Raw genomic sequence first — 22,399 nt, 5'->3', positions numbered from 1 at the left:
AAGGCCTCACGGTAGCATGGTGGTTAGCATCAATGCTTCACAGCTCCAGGGTCCCAGGTTCGATTCCCGGCTGGGTCACTGTCTGTGTGGAGTCTGCACATCCTCCCTGTGTGTGCGTGGGTTTCCTCCGGGTGCTCCGGTTTCCTCCCACAGTCCAAAGATGTGCGGGTTAGGTGGATTGGCCATGCTAAATTGCCCGTAGTGTAAGGTTAATGGGGGGATTGTTGGGTTACGGGTATACGGGTTACGTGGGTTTAAGTAGTGTGATCATTGCTCGGCACAACATCGAGGGCCGAAGGGCCTGTTCTGTGCTGTACTGTTCTATATGACAGGGAAGCATTCAGTGAATGGCCTGACATCGGGAAGTTTCCAAGAACAACGGACCTTGGCGAGTTTGTCCATAGATCTCTGAAGGCAGAAGGACAGGTTAATAGGGTGGTGAAAAAGGCGTATGGCACGCTTGCCTTTATCAATCGAGACAGAGATTACAAAAGCAGGAAGGTCATGTTGGAGTTGTATAGAACTTGGGTGAGGCCACAGCTGGAGTACAGTACGCAATTCTGGTCGCCACATTATCGGAAGGATGATTGCACTGGAGAGGGTGCACAGAGAATTCACCAGAAATGTTGCCTGGGAGGGAACGTTTAAGTAATGAAGAGAGGTTGGATAGGCTTAGGTTGTTTTCGCTGGAGCAGGGAAGACTGAGGGGTGACCTGATCGAGGTGGACAAGATTATGAGGGACGTGGACAGGGTGGATAGGGAGCAGCTGTTCCCCTTAGTTGAAGGGTTGGTTAGGTGGGGTCACAGGTTCAAGGTGAGGGGCACGATGTTTAAGGGGGATTTGAGGAAACACTTTTTTACCCAGAGGGTGGTGAGGGTCTGGAACGCACTGCCTGGGAGGGTGGTAGAGGCGGGTTGCCTCACATCCTTTAAAAAGTACCTGAATAAGCACTTGGCACATCATAACATTCATGGCCAAGGGCCAAGTGCTGGCAAATGGGATTAGGTGGGCAGGTCACGTGTTTTTCATGCATCAGTGCAGATTCAATGGGCCGAAGGACCTCTTCATTGGATTATTCCGTGAATCTGAATTGTAACAAGATGCTATATAAATGTAAATAGTTGATGGCTGGGCTTTTTTTTCCCCTGCCATCAAACATGTATGTTTGTAAGAGCAAAGAATCTCTAGACCCTGGACAGGGAAGTGGAGTGGGCGGGTTGGAGGTGTGCTGGCATTCCCACCACTGACCCTGTCACTCCAGACTGGGAGTTTCATGTGTGGATAGCACTCTTGGCTCGGAATCGAAAGGCTCTGGATAACTGAAAGAACTGGGCAGAAAATCTGGGCTGATATTCTGTGTACTGGGGCAGCACCGTGCTGTCGGAGGTGCCATACCTCAGCTAAGCCATCTAACTAATGCCTCATCTGCCTACTCTGATCTCTCGGCCGCTGTTTTGAAAAAGAGCAGGGTTGTTCTCCCCGTGTCCTGGTCAATGTATATTCCACTGTCATAATCACTAAAATGGATAACCTGATTAAATTGCATTGCCTTTTGTGGGATTTTGCTGTGCATGGATTGGCTGCCCCAACAGTGACTCCTCTTCAAAATGTACCTCATCGGCTGTAAAGCACTTTGGGATGCCCTGTGTTCATCAAAGGCACTGCAGAAATGCAAATCCTTTCTTTAGCCAACTATGGCTCGCTGACCTTTTGGCTCCAAGTCTAAGGCCTCACTTTTAAAATTCCCAACATCACACACACACACACACACACACCTCCGCCTCTCTCTACCTCACTTTCCTCTTTTCAAGCGCTCCTTAAAACCTACCTCTTCGCTCAAGCATGTGATCGCATGTCCTCGTGTGGCAATAAACACTGGCCTTGCCAGTGATTACTGTACTACATCATCTAAGTTAATAATTTAAAAAGTATCAAATTCTGTTGTGATTACACTCCTGTGCAAAATGTCTTGCTTAAATCACGGTACAAATGAATACCTTTCCTTCAATGTGGCGATAGTTGTTAAGTTTTGGCTCTGTTCTTTCAGGTGATATGGCTCCCGGAGGAGGACAGATGGTTGGTTCGCCAAATGGCGCCAGGTTTCCAGCAGATGATCTCCACCAAGCAAAACGCGACTACGCTCCGCGCTCAAGGCATTTCTGGATTAAACCTGCGCTACAACAAAGTCAACGCCCGGGAGATGCGGTACAACTAATTGCTTGAGTTCTTCAAACAATATAGAATGTAGAGCAGGTTTAACCTCCTTTCAGGACTTTGTTGAACAAAGATCTCTCGTTCTCGCATGATCAAAAATGATTCTTTCGCGGGGTGTGGGTGTCGCTGCTTAGACGACCATTCATTGGCCATCCCTAATTGCCCTTCAGAAGGTGGTGGTGAGCTGCCTTCTTGAACCTCTGCAGTCCTTGAGGTGTAGGTACACCCACAGTGCTGTTAGGGAGGGAGTTCCAGGATTTTGGCTCAGGGACAGTGAAGGAACTTTAACAATCGATTTAGCACCAACTACTGCTTGTGGAAGAGGTCTAAACATCTACCACCCTTTGTGTTTAGAAGTGTTCAGAAATTGTTTCTTTCTTTCCCTCTCTCTCCCATCTGTTCCCCATAAATCTAAATTCTAAGGAATACCACCCGAGGCACATCAAGGCAGCATTTGACAGAGTGTGGCATCAAGCAGCCCCAGCAAAACTGGAGTCAACGGGAATCGGGGGAAACCCAGCCACACTTTGCACTAAGGGAGATGGTTGTGGTGGTTGGAGATCAATGATCTCCATTCCAGGACAATGCTGCAGGAGTTCCTAAGAGTAGTTACACTAGACCCAACCATCTTCAGCTGCTTCATCAATGACCTTCCTTCTATCATAAGGTCGGAAGTGGAGATGTTCGTGGATGACTTCACTATGTTCAGCACCATTCACAAATCCTCGGATACTGAGCAGTCCATGTCCAATTGCAGCAAGACCTGGACAATATCCAGGTTTGAGCTGACAAGTGGCAAGTTACATTGGCGCCACACAAGTGCCAGACATTAACCATCTCCAGTAAAAGAGGATTTAACCATCACCCGTTGACATTCAATGGCATTACCATTGCTGAATCCCCCACAATCGACATCCTGGGGTTTACCAATGATCAGAAACTGAACTGGACTAACCACATTAATACTGTGGATCCAAGGTAAGTTTAGTGCCCAGGAACCCTGCAGCGAATAACTCGCCTCCTGACTCCCCAAAGCCTGTCCACGAGGCACAAATCAGGAGTGTAATGGAATACCCTCCACTTGCCTGGATGAGCGAAGCTCCAACAATACTCAAGAAGCTCGACACCATCCAGGACTAAGCAGCCCCGCTTGATTGCTCCCCCTTCCACAAAAATTCAAACCCTCCACCACCGACGAACAGCCGTGTGTACCATCTACACATGGTACACAGATGGCGATGGTGTAGATGGTGGACGGGCTTTGGAGGGTCAGGAGGTGAGTTACTCGCTGTAGGATTCCCAGCCTGTGACCTGTTCTACTAGCCACAGTATTAATGTGGCTAATCCAGTTCAGTTTCTGATCAATGGTAACCCGCATGATGTTGATGTTGGGAGATTCAATGATTGTAAAGCTACTAAACATCAAAGGGAGATGGGTTCGATTCTCTTTCCTTGGAGATGGTAATTTCCAGTTGTTTGTGTGGCAAGGTTGTTAATAGCTACCTCTCAACCTCTGTTGGAATGTTGTTCAGTTTTTTCCTGAATCTGGACACGGCCTGCTTCAGTTCAGTGCCCACTCACACCTCTGGCACCTTAGGGCAGTGCGGTAGCATAGTGGTTAGCACAATTGCTTCACAGCTCCAGCGTCCCAGGTTCGATTCCCGGCTTGGGTCACTGTCTGTGCGGAGTCTGCACGTTCTCCCCGTGTGTGCGTGGGTTTCCTCCGGGTGCTCCGGTTTCCTCCCACAGTCCAAAGATGTGCAGGTTAGGTGGATTGGCCATGATATATTGCCCTTAGTGTCCACAATTGCCCTTAGTGTTGGGTGGGGTTACTGGGTTATGGGGATAGGGTGGAGGTGTGGGCTTGGGTAGGGTGCTCTTTCCAAGAGCCGGTGCAGACTCGATGGGCCGAATGGCCTCCTTCTGCGCTGTAAATTCAATGATTCTGTGTGGGACTTGAACCCACGATTTTCTGACTCGGGGGCGTGAGTGCTGCCCACTGAGCCACACTGGTGCCCCTGCCTCCTTGGATGGCCCGCTGATTAATTGTTTGCATGCCTAGGGAATTACTAATTCCTCCAGGATTGCCCTGGAGTGTCCAAGAGTTGGAATCTGCTGGGAACAAAACCAGGAAAAAAATAATTTTGGCATTGAAATTATGATTTTAAAAAAAAACCAAAACAACTTTGTTGAACATTACAGCACAAAACCTTTGGCATGGAAACATGCAACTTGACCCAACTAATTCCTGCCTGTATCTTCGTTCCAAAAGTACAAATGCAGGTTGGGAGTTTGTAGTGGTATTGTCACTGGACTAGTAATCCAGAGACCCAGAGTCATTCCCTGGGGACCTGGGCTCGAATCCCGCCAGGGCAGATGGTGAAATTTGAATTCAATTTAAAAAAAATAAATAAATCTGGAATTAAAAGTCTAAAGATGACCATGAAACCATTGTCGATTGTCATTAAAAGAAAACCATCTGGTTCATTAATATCCTTACCCGGTCTGGCCTACATGTGACTCCAGATCCACATCAATGTGGTTGACTCTTAAATGAAATGAAATGAAAATCGCTTATTGTCACGAGTAGGCTTCAATTAAGTTACTGTGAAAAGCCCGTAGGGATGGGTAATAAATGCTGGCCCGGCCAGCGACGCCAACATCCCATGAATGAATAAAGCAATGGGGCGGTTGGATATAAATGCGAAAACCCCGAAGAACGCACCTTTCATAGTTTGCAACCATCTCCCTGCCCCATAAACGCTGCCATTTTGTCTGTCATCCTGGGCTCCAGTGACGGCCTGCCAGTAAGCTGCCTGCCATGGCTCAATTTTTAATTTCTCCCCTCTCTTGCTTTCAGGGAGTACGCTTTGGAAAATATCAGCACTAACCTGTACCTGGTGAATGAGCCCTGGCTGTTCTCGGTGCTGTGGTGTGCTGGGGTGCGATCGGTTACGTCTGATTCCTGTCAAGTTCTCAGTGAGGTGCGAACCCCCACCTGGATTATGGTGAGTATGAAACATTGGACCCCCGCCCCCCCCCCCCAGACACAGGGGGCGGGATTCTCTGCCGGCGGGATTCTCCGTTTTGCCGGCGCCCTGGGGTTTCCTGACGGCGTGGGGCTGCCCCACATTGGGAAACCCCATTGACCGGCTGGCGTAACGGAGAATCCCGCCGGCGGGTTGGGGCAGAAATGTGGTGCGGCGGGGCGGAGAATCCAGTCCTGGGTTACGTGAGATACTTGGTCACTGGAGCAGGAGGAGGCCATTCTCCCCCTCGAGCCTGTTCTGCCATTCAGTTAGATCATGGTCAACTATAACCTAACTTCATCTACCCACCCTGCTTCTGTGACGCTCAATACTCTGAATTAGCTGAAAGAATACTAACCAATTTGAAATTTTCAGCTGACCCACGCCCACCCCCTCAACTGCAACATTATTTTGTGGGGATAATTCCAGATACGCACTAAAAAATGTTTTCTTTTAATTTAGAGTACCCAATTAATGTTTCCCAATTAAGGGGCAATTTAGCGTGTTCAATCCACCTAGCCTGCACATCTTTGGGTCGTGGGGGTGAAACCCAGGCAGACAACAAATGTCAATATGAACAAACAGTGGGAGTTAAACAAGAGAATATACAAGAAGTCAAACTGGAACTATTTATACATAGTTCGGTTTTGACTATTTACGTAAATACATCACAGCTTCCCCTTCCTTTTCCTTTATTCCTTCCTTGCAGTATTTGCAGTGGTGATTGTGATCCCCTGCATTACGCTCCCCACCGGTTTTCCCTTTGCTTCTCCCCCCCCCCCCCCCCCCGCCCCCTTCCTTACTCTGTCGTGGCTACCCCCTCCTGATCTATGGCTTCCTAGTTGTTAACCACATACAGGTCTTGAACAACCGAGTAAATGGCTCCCACGTTTTGTGGAAGCCCTCTTCCAACCCACCTATCCTGCACATTTTGGGTTGTGGGGACGAAACCCACGCAAACACGGGGAGAACGTGCAAACTCCACACGGACAGTGACCCAGAGCTGGGGTTGAACCCGGGGCCTCGGCGCCGTGAGGCAGCAGTGCTAACCCACTGCGCGACCGTGCTGCCCTGATATGCACTAAAATAACAGCAAAGTACAGCCAACGCTGGAGATCTGCAATGAAAACAGAAAATGTTGGACAAACTCAGCGGGTCCATCTTGTGGTGTTATCATAACGGTAAGAGCTGCAAGGGTTAATGAAGGGACTAGAGTAGCCACTGGAGGGAGCTACAGTTACAAGTATATAAGGCAGTGATGCTGAGCCTTTGGGTGCCGGGGGGAGAATCACAGTGTGCGATATTTGGCTGTGCTGCTGTCGCCCGCCCTTCCCGGACGGGTCTCGCTGCCGTCCCACGCTCGCCCCCGCTTCTGCCGCTCCTCCCGCCGTCCATCTCCAGTTTCCTCGTACCCCGCTCCTGGAAATGTCATGCACGTTTTGGCATCCCGTCCCCTCCCTCCGGCTCCCGCTTCCCTGCCCCCTGCCGGCCCTCCTCTCCCGCCTCCCCGTCCCCTCCACGGTGCGCCTCCCTCTCCCCAGGTTTAGCTGTCTCCCCCCCCCCCCCCCCGTGGTTCGCCCCTCCCTCCTCGGGTTTAGCCGTCCGTCCCCCCCCCCCCCCCCCCCCCCCAGTCCATCTCTCCCCTCCATGCCCCGGCTACCTTCCCCCGACTCCCGACCATTTTCCCCTGATTCTTGGCCACCCGGCTATTCTTCCTCTTGTTCGTTGGCCACAAACAGGTCCCGGAACAGTTGCATGAATGGCTCCCATGTTCTGTGGAAGCCGTCGTCTGACCCTCGGATGGCGAATTTGATTTTCTCCATTTGGAGAGATTCCGAGAGGTCGGACAGCCAGTCTGCAGCTCTGGGTGGTGCTGCTGACCGCCAGCCAAACCGGATTCTACGGCGGGCGATTAGGGAGGCAAAGGCAAGGGCGTCCGCCCTCCTCCCCAGGAATAGATCTGGCTGGTCTGAAACCCCGGAGACTGCCACTATCGGGCATGGCTCCACCCTCACCCCCACCACTTTGGACATAGCCTCGAAGAAGGCTGTCCAGTACTCCACAAGTCTGGGGCAAGACCAGAACATGTGGGCGTGGTTGGCCGGGCCTACTTGGCACCGTTCACATCTATTCTCCACCTCCGGGAAGAATCTACTCATACGGGTTCTTGTTAAGTGGCCTCTATTTACCACTGAGTTGCGTCAGGCTCAGCCTTGCACACGTGGCGGTGGAGTTGACCCTATGCAGTGCTTCACTCCAGAGTCCCCACCCATTCTCAATCCCCAGGTCCTTCTCCCATTTCTTTCTTGTTGCGTCCAGTACGGTGTCGGCCTTTTCTGTCAGTCGGTCATACATGTCACTACAGTTCCCTTTCTCTAGGATACTTGCGTCCAGTAGGTCTTCCAGTAGTGTCTGTCGTGGCAGTTGTGGGTACGTCCTTGTCTCCTTTCGTAAGAAGTTTTTGAGCTGCAGATACCGTAGCTCGTTCCCCCTGACTAGCCAAAATTTCTCTGTCAGTTCGTCCAGTGCGATCCTGCCGTCCGTGTATAGGTCCCTGACTGTCAGTGTCCCCCCCGTCCTGCCTCCACCTTTTGAAGGTGGCGTCAGTCAGTGCTGGTGTGAACCTATGGTTGTTGCAGATGGGAGCCTTGTCCGACATTTTGGTCAGACCAAATTGCTGCTGCAGTTGGTTCCTGGATTGGAGGGTGGCTGTCACCACTGGGCTGCTGGAGTGTTTTTTGGGTGGGGATGGGAGTGCTGCCGTGGCGAGGGCCCGGAGGGAGGTCCCCACGCAGGAGGCCTCTTCCGCGTGCACCCACTCGGCCTCTGGCTCCTGGATCCATCCCCTTACTCGCTTGGCTGTTGCCGCCCAATGGTAGAATTGTAGGTTTGGGAGGGCTAGCGCCCCTCTGGATTTTGTATTTTGTAGGACCTTCTTTGGGATCCTAGCATTTTTACCCCCCCCCCCATACGAACGCCACGATTAGTTTGTCCAGCGCTTTGAAAAAGGCCTTGGGGATGTAGAGCGGAATGGATCTAAACAGGAAGAGGAACCTGGGCAGTACGTTCATTTTGATCGTCTGGACTCTCCCCGCCAGGGAGAGTGGGAGTGTGTTCCATCTTTATTTCCTCCGTCAGACTGGTGAGGTTCCATTTGTGGATCCCTTTCCAGTCATGGGCTATTTGGATCCCCAGGTAGCGGAATTTGTGTCGGGTTTGTTTGAACGGCAGCCCCTTTAGTGCTGCCCCCCCCCCCCCCCCCCGAGAGGGCTCCAAACTCTTTCAGGAGCGCCATGATTCCGTCCATGCTGCTCTGTGGGTCCGAGAAACTGTGTATTCTTTAGGAATATGTGTCGAAACCAAATTATTGGTGTTCAGAAATGTATAGCTTTGTTTATGTTCGAACGATTTTATGGTCTTTGTGAACACTACGCCCACTATCCTGAATTAAGCAACACAAAGAACACCACACGTCTCTCTTACCCTGCTTCTCTGCTGTTCTCCTGCCCTCTTTCTTTCTCTCTTTTGGTCTACCTTTCTTTTCCTTTACCCCTCCCTCACACACGCCCAGCTTCCCTCATGCTTTCCTGTGTGTTTTAACGTTCTTCCCTACTCCCATTGCTTTCCTCCTTTGTCTCCACCTCCCCCGATCTCCAACCCTCTATCTCTGTGTGACCCTGACTCTGTCACGTGCACCTGCACCGATACAGCCCCTGCCCAGCGAGCCTGGACCCTTAATGCATTCAACATGGTTGCAGTCACGTTGATTGATCTATTCTCTCGTTTTCCAATAGTTGTAAAATGAATAACTAAGCGTGTTCCTGAAAAAAAGCCACAATATTCCTGGGATTTGGAATGTACTCTCTGACAAGATGATGCAAACAGATTCAACTGAAGCCTTCAAAAGGGAATTAGATTCAAGTTGAAAGGGATAAAATTGGAGAGAAGTGGGGAAAGAGTCAAGAGCTGGATTGCTCTTGGAAAGAACCATCACACAGTGGATGGGCTGAATGGCCCCCTTCTGTTTTGTATTCTACATTTCAGGAGTTTTCTCCCTGAGGTTTTGCTGTCAACAGTATCCTTGAGATTAATGTTCAACTCCTGGAGATTTCAGGACTATCCTGGAACGATGGCAACCCGTTGCCTCACCGCTCCAGAGACCCGGGTTCAATTCCGGCCTCGGGTTACTGTCTGTGTGGAGTTTGTACTTTCTCCCCGTGTCTGCGTGGGTTTCCTCCGGGTGCTCCGGTTTCCTTCCACAGTCCAAAGAAGTGCAGGTTAGGTGGATTGGCCGCGCTAAATTGCCCCTAGTGTCCAAAACGTTAGGTGGGTTGTGGGGATAGGGTGGAACTGTGGGCTGAAGGTGGTGTGCTCTTTCCAAGGGCCGGTGCAGTCGTGATGGGCAGAATGGCCTCTTTCTGCACTGTGAATTCTATGATTTTACCGGAGGTGCTCCATTTGGCGACGGGCGCACGCTGGGATTAAGGGGTTGTCCGATGATGAGAAGCTGAGCAAATTGGGCCCCTCTTCTTTGGAATTTAGTAGAATGAGAGGTGATCTCATTGCTGGTATAGCGCCTCACAGCGCCAAGGACCCGGGTCCAATTCCGACCTTGGGTCACTGTCTACGCGGAGTCTGCACGTTTTCACCGTGTGTGCGTGGGTTTCCTGCGGGAGCTCCGGTTTCCTCCACAGTCCAAAGATGTGCAGGTTAGGTGGATTGGCCACGATATATTGCCCCTGTCCAGGTAAGTGCAGGTTAGGTTACAGGATGGGCTGACTGGCCTCCTTCTGTATTGTAAAGATTATGTGATTCAGCGGGGGTTTGACAGGGGGGGGGGGGGGGGGGGGGGGGGGGGCGCGGGCGGAGAGATTGTTCCCACTGGTCGGGGAATCTAAAACACGGGGTCACAGTCTCGGGATTAGGGGCCGATCATTTAGGACTGAGATGGGGAGAAATGTCTTCACTCCGGGGGGTTGTGAATCTGTGGAATCTCTACCCCGGAGCGTTGTGGGTGCTCCATCGGTGAATATATTTAAGGCTGTGGGATAGACAGGATTTTAATCTTTCTGAATCGGGCATATGGGGAACAGGCAGGAAACTGGAGTTGAAGCCCAAGATCAGCTAAGATCATAGTAAAGTTATAGCACAGAAGGAGGCCATTTGGCCCGTCTTGCCGATGCCAGCCCCAGGACATCCAGGTGCCCTTTCTAATCCCACCTTCCTGCACTCGGTCCATAACCTTGTAGCTTGGAGCACTTAATGTGCAGATCCAGGTACTTTTAAAAAGAGTTTAGGGTCTCTGCCTCCACCACCAACTCAGACAGTGAATTCCAGACTCCCACTACCCTCTGCGTAAAAACGTTCATCCTCACGTCACCTCTGCACCTTCTGCCACTTATGTTGAATCTATGTCCCCTGGTTCGAGAATTCTCCACCAAGGGAAACAATTTTATCCTGTCCACTCAATCTCTTGCCCTTCATATTTTTGTACACCCCAATTAGGTCAACCCTCAGTCTTCTTTGTTCCAAGGAAAATAATCCCAACCTATCCAATCCCTCCTCGTCGCCACACTTTCCTAGCCCTGGTACCATTCTGCACTCTCTCCACTGAATGGTGGAGCAGGCTCGATGGGCTAAATGGTCTACTCCTGTTTCTTATGGTCCTGTGCTCTTGGTCATTGTCTCTTGTTGTAAAGCAACTGGGTCTTTGAAAGGGACAGGAGTGGAAGCGTGTGATTTGAACACTTCCGTTGGAAGTCGCTCTGAACAATGGAGATGATGGAGGGAGGTACTTATAATGAATCCGATTTGGCCTCCAGAGATTATTTGTATTTGTTCCGACAATTCTGGAAGTTTATTTGCCTTTGTTACTGGAGTAAACCCAATGCCAGCTGTTGCTCTTTGTTTTTTAAGGTCAGATTTGTCATAGCCCCTCCCACACTGCTGTCTGCCCCACACACACGGATTATCCACACTGTAATTAGATTGCGGCCTAGTTCTGAGTCTTTGGGGGATTTTAAGCGGGATTCAGGTGGCCAGCTGAACCCCTTTGTTATTGTGGTGATTAATTATCCTGTGTTCAAGTGTACAGGCCCCACTATAAAGTGTGTTACTCTGTATCTAGCCTTGTTATATCCCTGCCCCAGAGACCGGGTAGAGGGAGCTTTCTCTGTATCCATAAGACCATAAAACACAGGAGCAGAATTAGGCCACTCGGCCCATCGAGTCTGCTCCGCCATTCAATCATGGCTGATATTTTTTCATCCCCATTCTACTGTCTTCTCACCATAACCCCTGATCCCCTTATTAATCAAGAACCGATCTATCTCTGTCTTAAAGACACTCAGTGATTTGGCCTCCACAGCCTTCTGCGGCAAAGAGTTCCACAGATTCACCACCCTCCTGCTGAAGAAATTCCTCCTCATCTCTGTTTTACAGGATCGTTCCTTTAGTTAGAGGTGGTGTCCAACACCATGCTGTACCTGTTCTGGGAGTGTTTGTTGGGGACAGTGTAGAGGGAGCTTTACTCTGTATCTAGCCCCGTGCTGTACCTGTCCTGGGAGTGTTTGATGGGGACAGTGTAGAGGGAGCTTTACTCTGTATCTAACCCCGTGCTGTACCTGTCCTGGGAGTGTTTGATGGGACAGTGTAGAGGGAACTTTACTCTGTATCTAAGCCAGTGTTGTACCTGTCCTGGGAGTGTTTGATGGGGACAGTGTAGAGGGAGCTTTACTCTGTATCTAACCCCGTGCTGTACCTGTCCTGGGAGTGTTTGATGGGGACAGTGTAGAGGGAGCTTTACTGTGTATCTAACCCCGTGCTGTACCTGTCCTGGGAGTGTTTGATGGGGACAGTGTAGAAGGAGCTTTACTCTGTATCTAACCCTGTGCTGTACCTGTCCTGGGAATGTTTGATGGGGACAGTGTAGAGGGAGCTTTACTCTGTATCTAACCCTGTGCTGTACCTGTCCTGGGAGTGTTTGATGGGGACAGTGTAGAGGGAGCTTTACTCTGTATCTAACCCCGTGCTGTACCTGTCCTGGGAGTGTTTGATGGGGACAGTGTAGAGGGAGCTTTACTCTGTATCTAACCCCGTGCTGTACCTGTCCTGGGAGTGTTTGATGGGGACAGTGTAGAGGGAGCTTTACTCTATATCTAACCCCGTGCTGTACCTGTCCTGGGAGTGTTTGATGGGGTCAGTGGAGAGGGAGCTTTACTCTGCATCTAACCCCGTGCTGTACCTGTCCTGGGAATGTTTGATGGGGACAGTATGGAGGGAGCTTTACTCTGTATCTAACCCCGTGCTGTACCTGTCCTGGGAGTGTTTGATGGGGACAGTGTAGAGGGAGCTTTACTCTGTATCTAACCCCGTGCTGTACCTGTCCTGGGAGTGTTTGATGGGGACAGGGTAGAGGGAGCTTTACTCTGTATCTAACCCCGCGCTGTACCTGTCCTGGGAGTGTTTGATGGGGACAGTGTAGAGGGAGCTTTACTCTGCATCTAACCCCGTGCTGTACCTTTCCGGGGAGTGTTTGATGGGGACAGTGCAGTGGGAGCTTTACTCTGTATCTAACCCCGTGCTGTACCTGTCCTGGGAGTGTTTGATGGGGACAGTGTAGAGGGAGCTTTACTCTGTATCTAACCCCGTGCTGTCCCTGTCCTGGGAGTGTTTGATGGGGACAGTGTAGAGGGAGCTTTACTCTGTACCTAACCCCGTGCTGTACCTTTCCTGGGAGTGTTTGATGGGGACAGTGTAGATGGAGCTTTACTCTGTATCTAACCCCGTGCTGTACCTGTCCTGGGAGTGTTTGATGGGGACAGTGTAGAGGGAGCTTTACTCTGTATCTAACCCCGTGCTGTACCTGTCCTAGGAGTGTTTGATGGGGACAGTGTAGAGGGAGCTTTACTCTGTATCTAACCCCGTGCTGTACCTGTCCTGGGAGTATTTGATGGGGACAGTGTAGAGGGAGCTTTACTCTGTATCTAACCCCGTGCTGTACCTGTCCTGGGAGTGTTTGATGGGGACAGTGTAGAGGGAGCTTTACTCTGTATCTAACCCCGTGCTGTACCTGTCCTGGGAGTGTTTGATGGGGACAGTGTAGAGGGAGCTTTACTCTGTATCTAACCCCGTGCTGTACCTGTCCTGGGAGTGTTTGATGGGGACAGTGTAGAGGGAGCTTTACTCTGTATCTAACCCCGTGCTGTACCTGTCCTGGGAGTGTTTGATGGGGACAGTGTAGAGGGAGCTTTACTCTGTATCTAACCCCGTGCTGTACCTGTCCTGGGAGTGTTTGATGGGGACAGTGTAGAGGGAGCTTTACTCTGTATCTAACCCCGTGCTGTACTAGTCCTGGGAGTGTTTGATGGGGACAGTGTAGAGTGAGCTTTACTCTGTATCTAACCCCGTGCTGTACCTGTCCTGGGAGTGTTTGATGGGGACAGTGTAGAGGGAGCTTTACTCTGTATCTAACCCCGTGCTGTACCTGTCCTGGGAGTGTTTGATGGGGACAGTGTAGGGGTAGCTTTACTCTGTATCTAACCCCGTGCTGTACCTGTCCTGGGACTGTTTGATGGGGACAGTGTAGAGGGAGCTTTACTCTGTATCTGACCCCGTGCTGTACCTGTCCTGGGAGTGTTTGATGGGGACAGTGCAGACGGAGCTTTAGTCTGGGACTGATTAGAAGTGAACCTGTGTAAAATTACTAAACTCTCGGCTGCAACATTCTGTGACCCTGGGGGTTTAAAAGGTTTATTTTCTTTGTGCAGTCTCCTCAGGAATACTACATGATCTGGATAACGTCTGACATCATTTCGATCACCATCGTGGTTGGGATATTCATCCTGCAGAAGTGAGTGATCATGTGAGACTTTTCTGTGGCTTATTTTGCATGATGCACGATGCCTTGGAAAATATGTTGCATCCTGTCCTAGTTTGCCAGACAGTACAAAGGAGTTTATTTTATTATGTAACGTCCTGGTTGACCCCAATCAGGACGGTTTCTGTCTGTGTTCTGCCTGCTTATTCCTGTGTGTTAACGCGGAGAATGAAGAGAGTAAGTATACTGGATGTTGTGTCACGTGCCACCAACTATCACCATTGGGAGATTAACCGTGTGTCCAAATAGCACAGTCACATCCTCCAAACCTTCCAGATATCTCTATTGGAACTGTACAGATTGAAGCTCTTGGTGTGTAGGAAGGACACTGCTACTTGACGCAAATGGCTCCTTCATTTTTAAGGGGTTCAGCAGTGATCGCCTGCTGGGGTTTTCACAGTGGAGTGTCACCATTGAGAGAGAGCAAGGAAAGTTGAGAGAGTTGGAGACAGAGGGAGAGGAAGAAGTCGCAGAATGATTACAGAAAGAGGCCATTCGCCCATCGCGTCTGCACTAGCTCTCTGAAGGAGCCATTCACCTAGTGCCACTCCCCTGCCTCCAACCCCACCCCCACCCTGCACATTCTTCCTTTTCAGATAATTATCCATTTCCCTCTCGAACGCCTTGACTGAATCTGCCTCCACCACACTCACAGACAGTACATTCCAGATCCTAACCACTCGCTGTGTGAATCTGCCTCCACCACACTCACAGACAGTACATTCCAGATCCTAACCACTCGCTGTGTGAATCTGCCTCCACCTCACTCTCAGACAGTACATTCCAGATCCTAACCACTCGCTGTGTGAATCTGCCTCCACCACACTCACAGACAGTACATTCCAGATCCTAACCACTCACTGTGTGAATCTGCCTCCACCACACTCACAGACAGTACATTCCAGATCCTAACCACTCGCTGTGTGAATCTGCCTCCATCACACTCTCAGACAGTACATTCCAGATCCTAACCACTCGCTGTGAGAATCTGCCTCCACCACACTCACAGACAGTACATTCCAGATCCTAACCACTCACTGTGTGAATCTGCCTCCACCACACTCACAGACAGTACATTCCAGATCCTAACCACTCGCTGTGTGAATCTGCCTCCACCACACTCACAGACAGTACATTCCAGATCCTAACCACTCTCTGTGTGAATCTGCCTCCACCACACTCACAGACAGTACATTCCAGATCCTAACCACCCGCTGTGTGAATCTGCCTCCACCACACTCACAGACAGTACATTCCAGATCCTAACCACTCAGTATGAATCTGCCTCCACCACACTCACAGACAGTACATTCCAGATCCTAACCACTCACTGTGTGAATCTGCCTCCACCACACTCACAGACAGTACATTCCAGATCCTAACCACTCGCTGTGTGAATCTGCCTCCACCATACTCACAGACAGTACATTCCAGATCCTAACCACTCGCTGTGTGGAAAAACGTTTTGCATGTCCCCATAGCTTCTTTTGCCAATTACCTTAAATCTGTGGCCTCTGGTTCTCTATCCTCCCACCAATGGGAACAGTGTCTCTCTCTACTCTTTCCAGGCCCCTCATGATTTTGAACATCTCTATCAGATTTCCTCTCAACCTCCTCTTCTCCAAGAAAAACAGTCGCAACTTATCCAATGGAAGTGAGGGAGAAAGAAGGATGTGGTGAGAGAGAGAGAGAAGGATATACAATGGGGTGCATCAGCTGAATGGGCACATCGGGCATTGTTTAGGATAAGGTTAGTGAGGTAAAAATAACCCTCAGTGATCATTAATCACAGTGGGCTAAATCCCTCCCCATCCACTGGACTGGACAGAATTCCAAGGAACCAAAGCCACTTCACGTTTGCTCCCATCACGTAAAATTCCAGTGCTTCCAGCCCCTTCCCATTCTGGAACCCTTCCCAACTGTGTAGGATCCCAACAGTACAAAGCCCGTCCCTCCACCTCCCACTGTGTGTAACCTTAGTGCACCTCGCCTCTTCCTGTTGTCCAGTGTCTCGATCAGGTTTTATGAGTGCGTTTGCGTTTTTCCGTATTGTTGAATGTCTCTCTTTCCCTGGCTGTGTTGGTCGATATGCCCGTGCTTGTTGGATTGGTAGGTGTAAACGTTACCATTTCTCGTTAGTGAGTTAATGTCCGATCTTCCCCTGCGGTGTTACTGGGTAAGTGGCTCTTTATTTCTGCTGGGTTTGGGTGGCATTAGGGTTTCTTAATTGACTGCGTGGCTACAATCTCAACGGCGGGGGGGTCAGCGGGGTGCGGGGGTGGAGGCGTCTTGCTTAACATCCACATTCGGGAACGTTGTAGCAGGAATTTGTGGCATGCGCTTCGCTCAGGAGTCGAAATGGACCCAGGGTCCATTAGGAGCAGCCTCGCCCGGGGCCTGTACCTTTAAGCTGCGGCTCGGGATTTCCGACAAGCCTTCCGCTTGCCCTGTGGGGACGGGGACAATCGGCGGATGAAGACGGCGAGGGGAAGGGGGAGCTGGGCTTTGGGGGACTTGCTGGAGGCTGCGGAAGAGATTAAACGCTTGAATGCATCTTTACATTGCGAACGGCTTGGGGTATCGCTGAATACATTTCCTAACAACTGATCAACGTGAGTGGGCGAAATGAAAAATATTGACTTGATTTCAAAAGAGTGAACATGAAATGAAAACATTGTTTGAATTTTGTCACCAAGAAAATTCAGTCAGGTTTTTGGAAATATTCAGCGATGCCCCTGAACAGCATTCACTTTTCATTATTTTATCCTTCCACCATTTTTCTGCTACTCACTGATGTTTATCTTCCTCTGCTCTTTATCCTTCTCTCCTTGCCTCACTCTCTCTCTCTTTCTGCCTCTCTGCTGCATTCTGGCATTTCACAGCTATCACTTGATCAGGTAATTCTGACACTATTGATGGAACCTAATGCACTGTTGTAATGGGAGACTGGGTGAGGGAAATGAAAGCTGTGAACCTGGGTTCAGTAACGGGGAAGAAGACACACCCCTGGCCATGCTGCCCCCTCCATCATCCATCCCCTGCCTCGCTGTGATGGCCCTGCTCTCGCTGTGATGGCCCCGCTCTCGCTGTGATGGCCCCGCTCTCGCTGTGATGGCCCCGCTCTCGCTGTGATGGCCCCGCTCTCGCTGTGATGGCCCTGCTCTCGCTGTGATGGCCCTGCTCTCGCTGTGATGGCCCTGCTCTCGCTGTGATGGCCCCGCTCTCGCTGTGATGGCCCTGCTCTCGCTGTGATGGCCCTGCTCTCGCCCCGTTCCCCCGTTCCCCCCGCTCTCGCCCCGTTCCCCCGCTCTCGCCCCGTTCCCCCGCTCTCGCCCCGTTCCCCCGCTCTCGCCCCGTTCCCCCGCTCTCGCCCCGTTCCCCCGCTCTCGCCCCGTTCCCCCGCTCTCGCCCCGTTCCCCCGCTCCCCGCCCCGTTCCCCCGCTCCCGCCCCGTTCCCCCCGCTCTCGCCCCGTTCCCCCTGCTCTCGCCCCGTTCCCCCCGCTCCCGCCCCGTTCCCCCGCTCTCGCCCCGTTCCCCCGCTCTCGCCCCGTTCCCCCGCTCTCGCCCCGTTCCCCCGCTCTCGCGCCCCGTTCCCATCGCTCTCCGCCCGTTCCCGCCGCTCTCCGTGCCCCGTTCCCCCGCTCTCGCCCCGTTCCCCCGCTCTCGCCCCGGCCCCCGCTCTCGCCCCGTCCCCCCGCTCGCGCCCCGTCCCCCCGCTCGCGCCCCGTCCCCCCGCTCGCGCCCCGCTTGCGCCGCTCGCGCCCCGCTTGCGCCCCGTTCCCCCGCTCGCCCCCGTTCCCCCGCTCGCGCCCCGCTTGCGCCCCGTTCCCCCGCTCGCCCCCGTTCCCCCGCTCGCCCCCCGCTCGCGCCCCGTTCCCCCGCTCGCGCCCCCGCTCGCGCCCCGTTCCCCCGCTCCGCCCCCCGCTCGCGCCCCGTTCCCCCGCTCGCCCCCCGTTCCCCCGCTCGCGCCCCTTCCCCCGCTCAGCGCCCCGTTCCCCCGCTCGCGCCCCGTTCCCCCGCTCGCGCCCCGTTCCCCCGCTCGCGCCCCGTTCCCCCGCTCGCCCCCCGCTCGCGCCCCGTTCCCCGCTCGCCCCCCGCTCGCGCCCCGTTCCCCCGCTCGCCCCCCGTTCCCCCGCTCGCGCCCCGTTCCCCCGCTCGCGCCCCTTCCCCCGCTCGCGCCCCGTTCCCCCCTCGCGCCCCGTTCCCCCGCTCGCGCCCCGTTCCCCCCTCGCGCCCCGTTCCCCCCGCTCGCGCCCCGTTCCCCCGCTCGCGCCCCGTTCCCCCGCTCGCGCCCCGTTCCCCCGCTCGCGCCCCGTTCCCCCGCTCGCGCCCCGTTCCCCCGCTCGCGCCCCGTTCCCCCGCTCGCGCCCCGTTCCCCCGCTCGCGCCCCGTTCCCCGCTCGCGGCCCCGTTCCCCCGCTCGCGCCCCTTTCCCCCGCTCGCGCCCCGTTCCCCCGCTCGCGCCCCGTTCCCCCGCTCTCGCCCTCCCCCATCCCCCCGAGCCCCCCGCCCCTCCCCCCGCTCTCGCCCTCCCCCCCCGCCTCGCCCTCCCCCCCCGCTCTCGCCCTCCCCCCCCGCTCTCGCCCTCCCCCCCCGCTCTCGCCCTCCCCCCCCGCTCTCGCCCTCCCCCCCCGCTCTCCCCATACCCCCTCCCCCCGCTCTCGCCCTCCCCGTCTCCTCTCGCCCTCCCCTATCCCCCCCCTGCTCAGGCCCTACCTGATCCCCCCCCACTCCCACTCTCCCCCGCCCCCCCCCTCGCCCTCCCTCCGTCCCGCCGCTCTTGCCCTCCCTCCGTCCCGCTGCTCTTGCCCTCCCTCCGTCCCGCTGCTCTTGCCCTCCCTCCGTCCCGCTGCTCTTGCCCTCCCTCCGTCCCGCCGCTCTTGCCCTCCCTCCGTCCCGCCGCTCTCGCCCTCCCTCCGTCCCGCCGTTCTTGCCCTCCCTCCGTCCCGCCGCTCTCGCCCTCCCTCCGTCCCGCCGCTCTTGCCCTCCCTCCGTCCCGCCGCTCTCGCCCCCCCCCCCCCTGCTCTCATACCTGTACTCAGGGCCTGGACTGTGAATGGAGCCTCTATCCCTATCCCTCCCCTCTCTCCATCCCTCCTCCACTGCCTCATTCCACTGCCGAGGCCTGCAGGGGCAACAGGCCTCAGCATCCCTCCCTCCCTGGACCGGGTGGATGGTAGCAACATGGGCTCTGGAGCAATTGGCCTGAATGGCTTTCTTGGAAAGGACGGCGGGCCACGAACTAGAGTAATTGAGTTCACCCTGGAAACGATGAATCAATGGAGTTATTTGACCAGCTGTCCTCTGAATCAATCCTGAGGTTCTATTGGCTACGGTCGCTGCCAACTCTTGTTGGAGGTTTTCTTGGATGGAATTCATATTTCAGAGCAGGAAAGAGGATAAGCTGCCTCCAGCTGACCCTGACAGTCAATAAGGTCAAGGCTGAATGGGAGAGAGTGTCATTGGAATAGTAATCCAGGGGTTTAAATCCCACCATAGCAGCTGGTGGAATTAAATTCAATTCATTAATGTGGAATATAAAGCTAGTCTCAGTAATGATGACCATGAAACTATCATCGATTGTTGTAAAAACCCATCTGGTTCATTAATATCCTTCAGGGAAGGAAATCTGTCATCCTTGCACGGTCTGGCCTACATGTGACTCTTGTAGTTGACTCTTAGCCACTTGAGCTTGAGCAGATATAGCAGCCGGACCGCTCCATAATGGGGCGAGGTTAATATTGGGGTGGTGGGGGGGGGGGGGGGGGGGTGGTGTGTGTGTTAGAGTTGGAGAGTTGGGGCTGCACAACAAGTTGGGGTTCACCACCGTGTTTTATTGCAATAAAAGCCTCAGTAAGGTCCCATTCACCCAGCATTCTGTCTCCTGTTTTCTAAGATTCTAAAGCTGTGTCTTTCAGTGTGTTTTTTGTTGCTGTGAGTGGCAGATGACAGTTTGCTCCCCCTATTCTCGGGAATGGCTCGCGACATCAAGAGGGTACGGCTGCTGCCTCTGCTCCCAGCACACTTCAGTGTCCTGTGCACCGCACGGGCTAATTGGAACCCTAACACACTTCACAAACGCAGAGAGGATAAACTCTATCACCTAATCTATTCGATCAGGAATAAGGGAGCCATTCAGCCCCTTGAGCCACTTCCATCAGCCAATCAAATCATGGTTGAGCTGTGCCTAACTCCAATTCGGATGTCTTGCTCCTGTAAGACTTCAACAATAATAATTGTCATCGTCAGAAGTAGGCTGACATTAACACCGCAATGAAGTTACTGTGAAAAGCCCCTAGTCGCCACATTCCGGCGCCTGTTCGGGTACACAGAGGGAGAATTGTCTTTTGGGACTTGTGGGAGGAAACTGGAGCGCCCGGAGGAAACCCACGCAGACACGGGGAGAACGTGCAGACTCCGCACAGACAGTGACCCAAGCCGGGAATCGAACCTGGGACCCTGGTGCTGTGAAGCAGCAGTGCTAACCACTGTGCTACCCAAGGTGGAAGGAAACTCCTGCCCACAGGACCATGGATGAAAGCAGCAGTCTGCTGGGCGGGGCGGTGGCGTCTGTATGTTTCTGGACTTCTTTTAGAACTCTTTTGAGTCTGCCATAAGGTAGATCGAGAGATCAGGAAGCCTTTAAACTTCCCGTTCATGGTATAATGAAATGAAATGAAAATCGCTTATTGTCACGAGTAGGCTTCAAATGAAGTTACTGTGAAAAGTCCCTAGTCGCCACATTCCGGCGCCTGTTCGGGGAGGCTGGTACGGGAAGCGAACCGTGCTGCTGGCCTGCCTTGGTCTGCCTTCAAAGCCAGCGATTAGCGCAGTGAGCTAAACAGCCCCAACCTCCCTGTTGCATGATGCCCCCAGCCTAAAACCCCGATTGACTGCACTGCCAATTGGCTGCCTTTCTGCTGAGCACTTGTCTTGATTCACCGAGCGGTGGGGGCGGGAGCGAGTGGAGCTCCCTCTTCCCCTTCCACCTCCCTCACCCTTTCGAGAAGCGTGGGCTCCAGCCCATAGTCACTTGGTGTGATGTGGGGAGTCGGAGCTGTTAATTAGCACACAGCAGAGCTCCCAAACTTCATCCACTTGTGTAATTAAAAACAAACTCCCTCTGCTTGGAATAGAGCCCATTCCGTTCCTCTAGGGAGGCTGGGGCAAAGCCTGCATTCATTAACCATTTGCTTGCTATTCCTTCTTCGATAAGCGAGAAGGAGGTGAACAGAGCTGGTTGCTGCACAACGGATGTTCAGATGCAACCATTAAAGGGGAGATGGGCCGCACCAGAACTGAGTCCGGGATCACTGATTCTATTTGACTTCTGGGTCGGAATTTGTCGAGCCTTTTTAGGGCTGGGAAGCGGGAAGATGTTGTGAGGCATACCCAGTGCCGTTCCACTGCCACGCTATTTCAGCAGTGGCGGGGAAGCGGGCCGGGGGGGGGGGGGGTGCACGGAATGGGCACTCTCTGACACACAGAGGGCATTGGCTTTCCCAACAGAACCACTACTGCCTGCCCTCACCAATCCCCCCTTCACCATGGCCTGCCCGACTGGGCTCGGCACCCCAAACCCCACTTAACTTACTCGGGGGACACGTGCACTGATGGTACCCCCTTCCTCCGGGTGTAGCTCCAACAGTGGCCACCGCTCCTGGCGGCCTTGCTAAGCTGCCAGTCCTCTGGACCAGCAAATCCTGTGGGAGGACCAACATTCTTAATAGGATGGTAGCCAATGAACTGCCCCCCCCCCCCCCCCCCCCCACCCTTCCAGCAGGGCCCCTGCCACATCTATATAATCCTGGCCCTGGTCTACATAATGCTGTGATGTGACTTGCTACTTGGATGTTGCCATTTCTTTGGCAAAGTATCATCTCGGGCGGGGGAATGTTGGAAGGGTGGCATGGGGGGAGGGGTGTCTCCCTGCCATATGTAAGGGCCGTGTCTCATGATGCAACGCTGGACCTGCTTTGCCAAAAACTTACGTTTGGGAAAGATCGGAAATTATTTTGAAAGGGTGGCCTTATGTAAAAAAACAGAAATGCACCCCTCCCCCCCTCGCCATGCGAAACCTCCCCCCACACCGGCACTGCCTCACGACACGCCGACATGAAGAGTCAGTTTAGCCTAGGGAGGACTAGCAGCCCTGATCAATACTTTAAAATGTGTGCAAACGGAAATCCCGACTTTTAAATTTGGGATTCACATTACGTCTTTGGCGGGGTCTGGGGGCAATTGATTGGGGAAACCCCGTCAGCGAAAAGCAATTTT

The 22,399-nt window shown here is 53.2% G+C and overlaps 1 protein-coding gene across 4 annotated transcripts in view; it reads left to right on the top strand.

Annotated features, from left to right (window-relative positions):
• Positions 1-22,399, top strand: part of gdpd5b (glycerophosphodiester phosphodiesterase domain containing 5b) — a 256,227-nt gene that overhangs the window by 217,729 nt on the left and 16,099 nt on the right. For 3 of the 4 annotated variants that reach the window (XM_038818002.1, XM_038818003.1, XM_038818005.1), the window contains exons 12-15: positions 2,050-2,207; positions 5,077-5,224; positions 14,014-14,096; positions 17,006-17,020. In XM_038818002.1, the coding sequence (XP_038673930.1) occupies positions 2,050-2,207; positions 5,077-5,224; positions 14,014-14,096; positions 17,006-17,020 (404 nt within the window). The remainder of the gene's footprint in view (positions 1-2,049; positions 2,208-5,076; positions 5,225-14,013; positions 14,097-17,005; positions 17,021-22,399) is intronic. The other variant, XM_038818004.1, reaches the window with a different exon arrangement.

The sequence above is a fragment of the Scyliorhinus canicula genome, chromosome 14 (assembly GCF_902713615.1).
Source record: "Scyliorhinus canicula chromosome 14, sScyCan1.1, whole genome shotgun sequence".
Classification (NCBI taxonomy): domain Eukaryota; kingdom Metazoa; phylum Chordata; class Chondrichthyes; order Carcharhiniformes; family Scyliorhinidae; genus Scyliorhinus; species Scyliorhinus canicula.
Note: the sequence above shows the minus strand (reverse complement) of the source record. Positions and strands in the feature narration are given on the sequence as shown.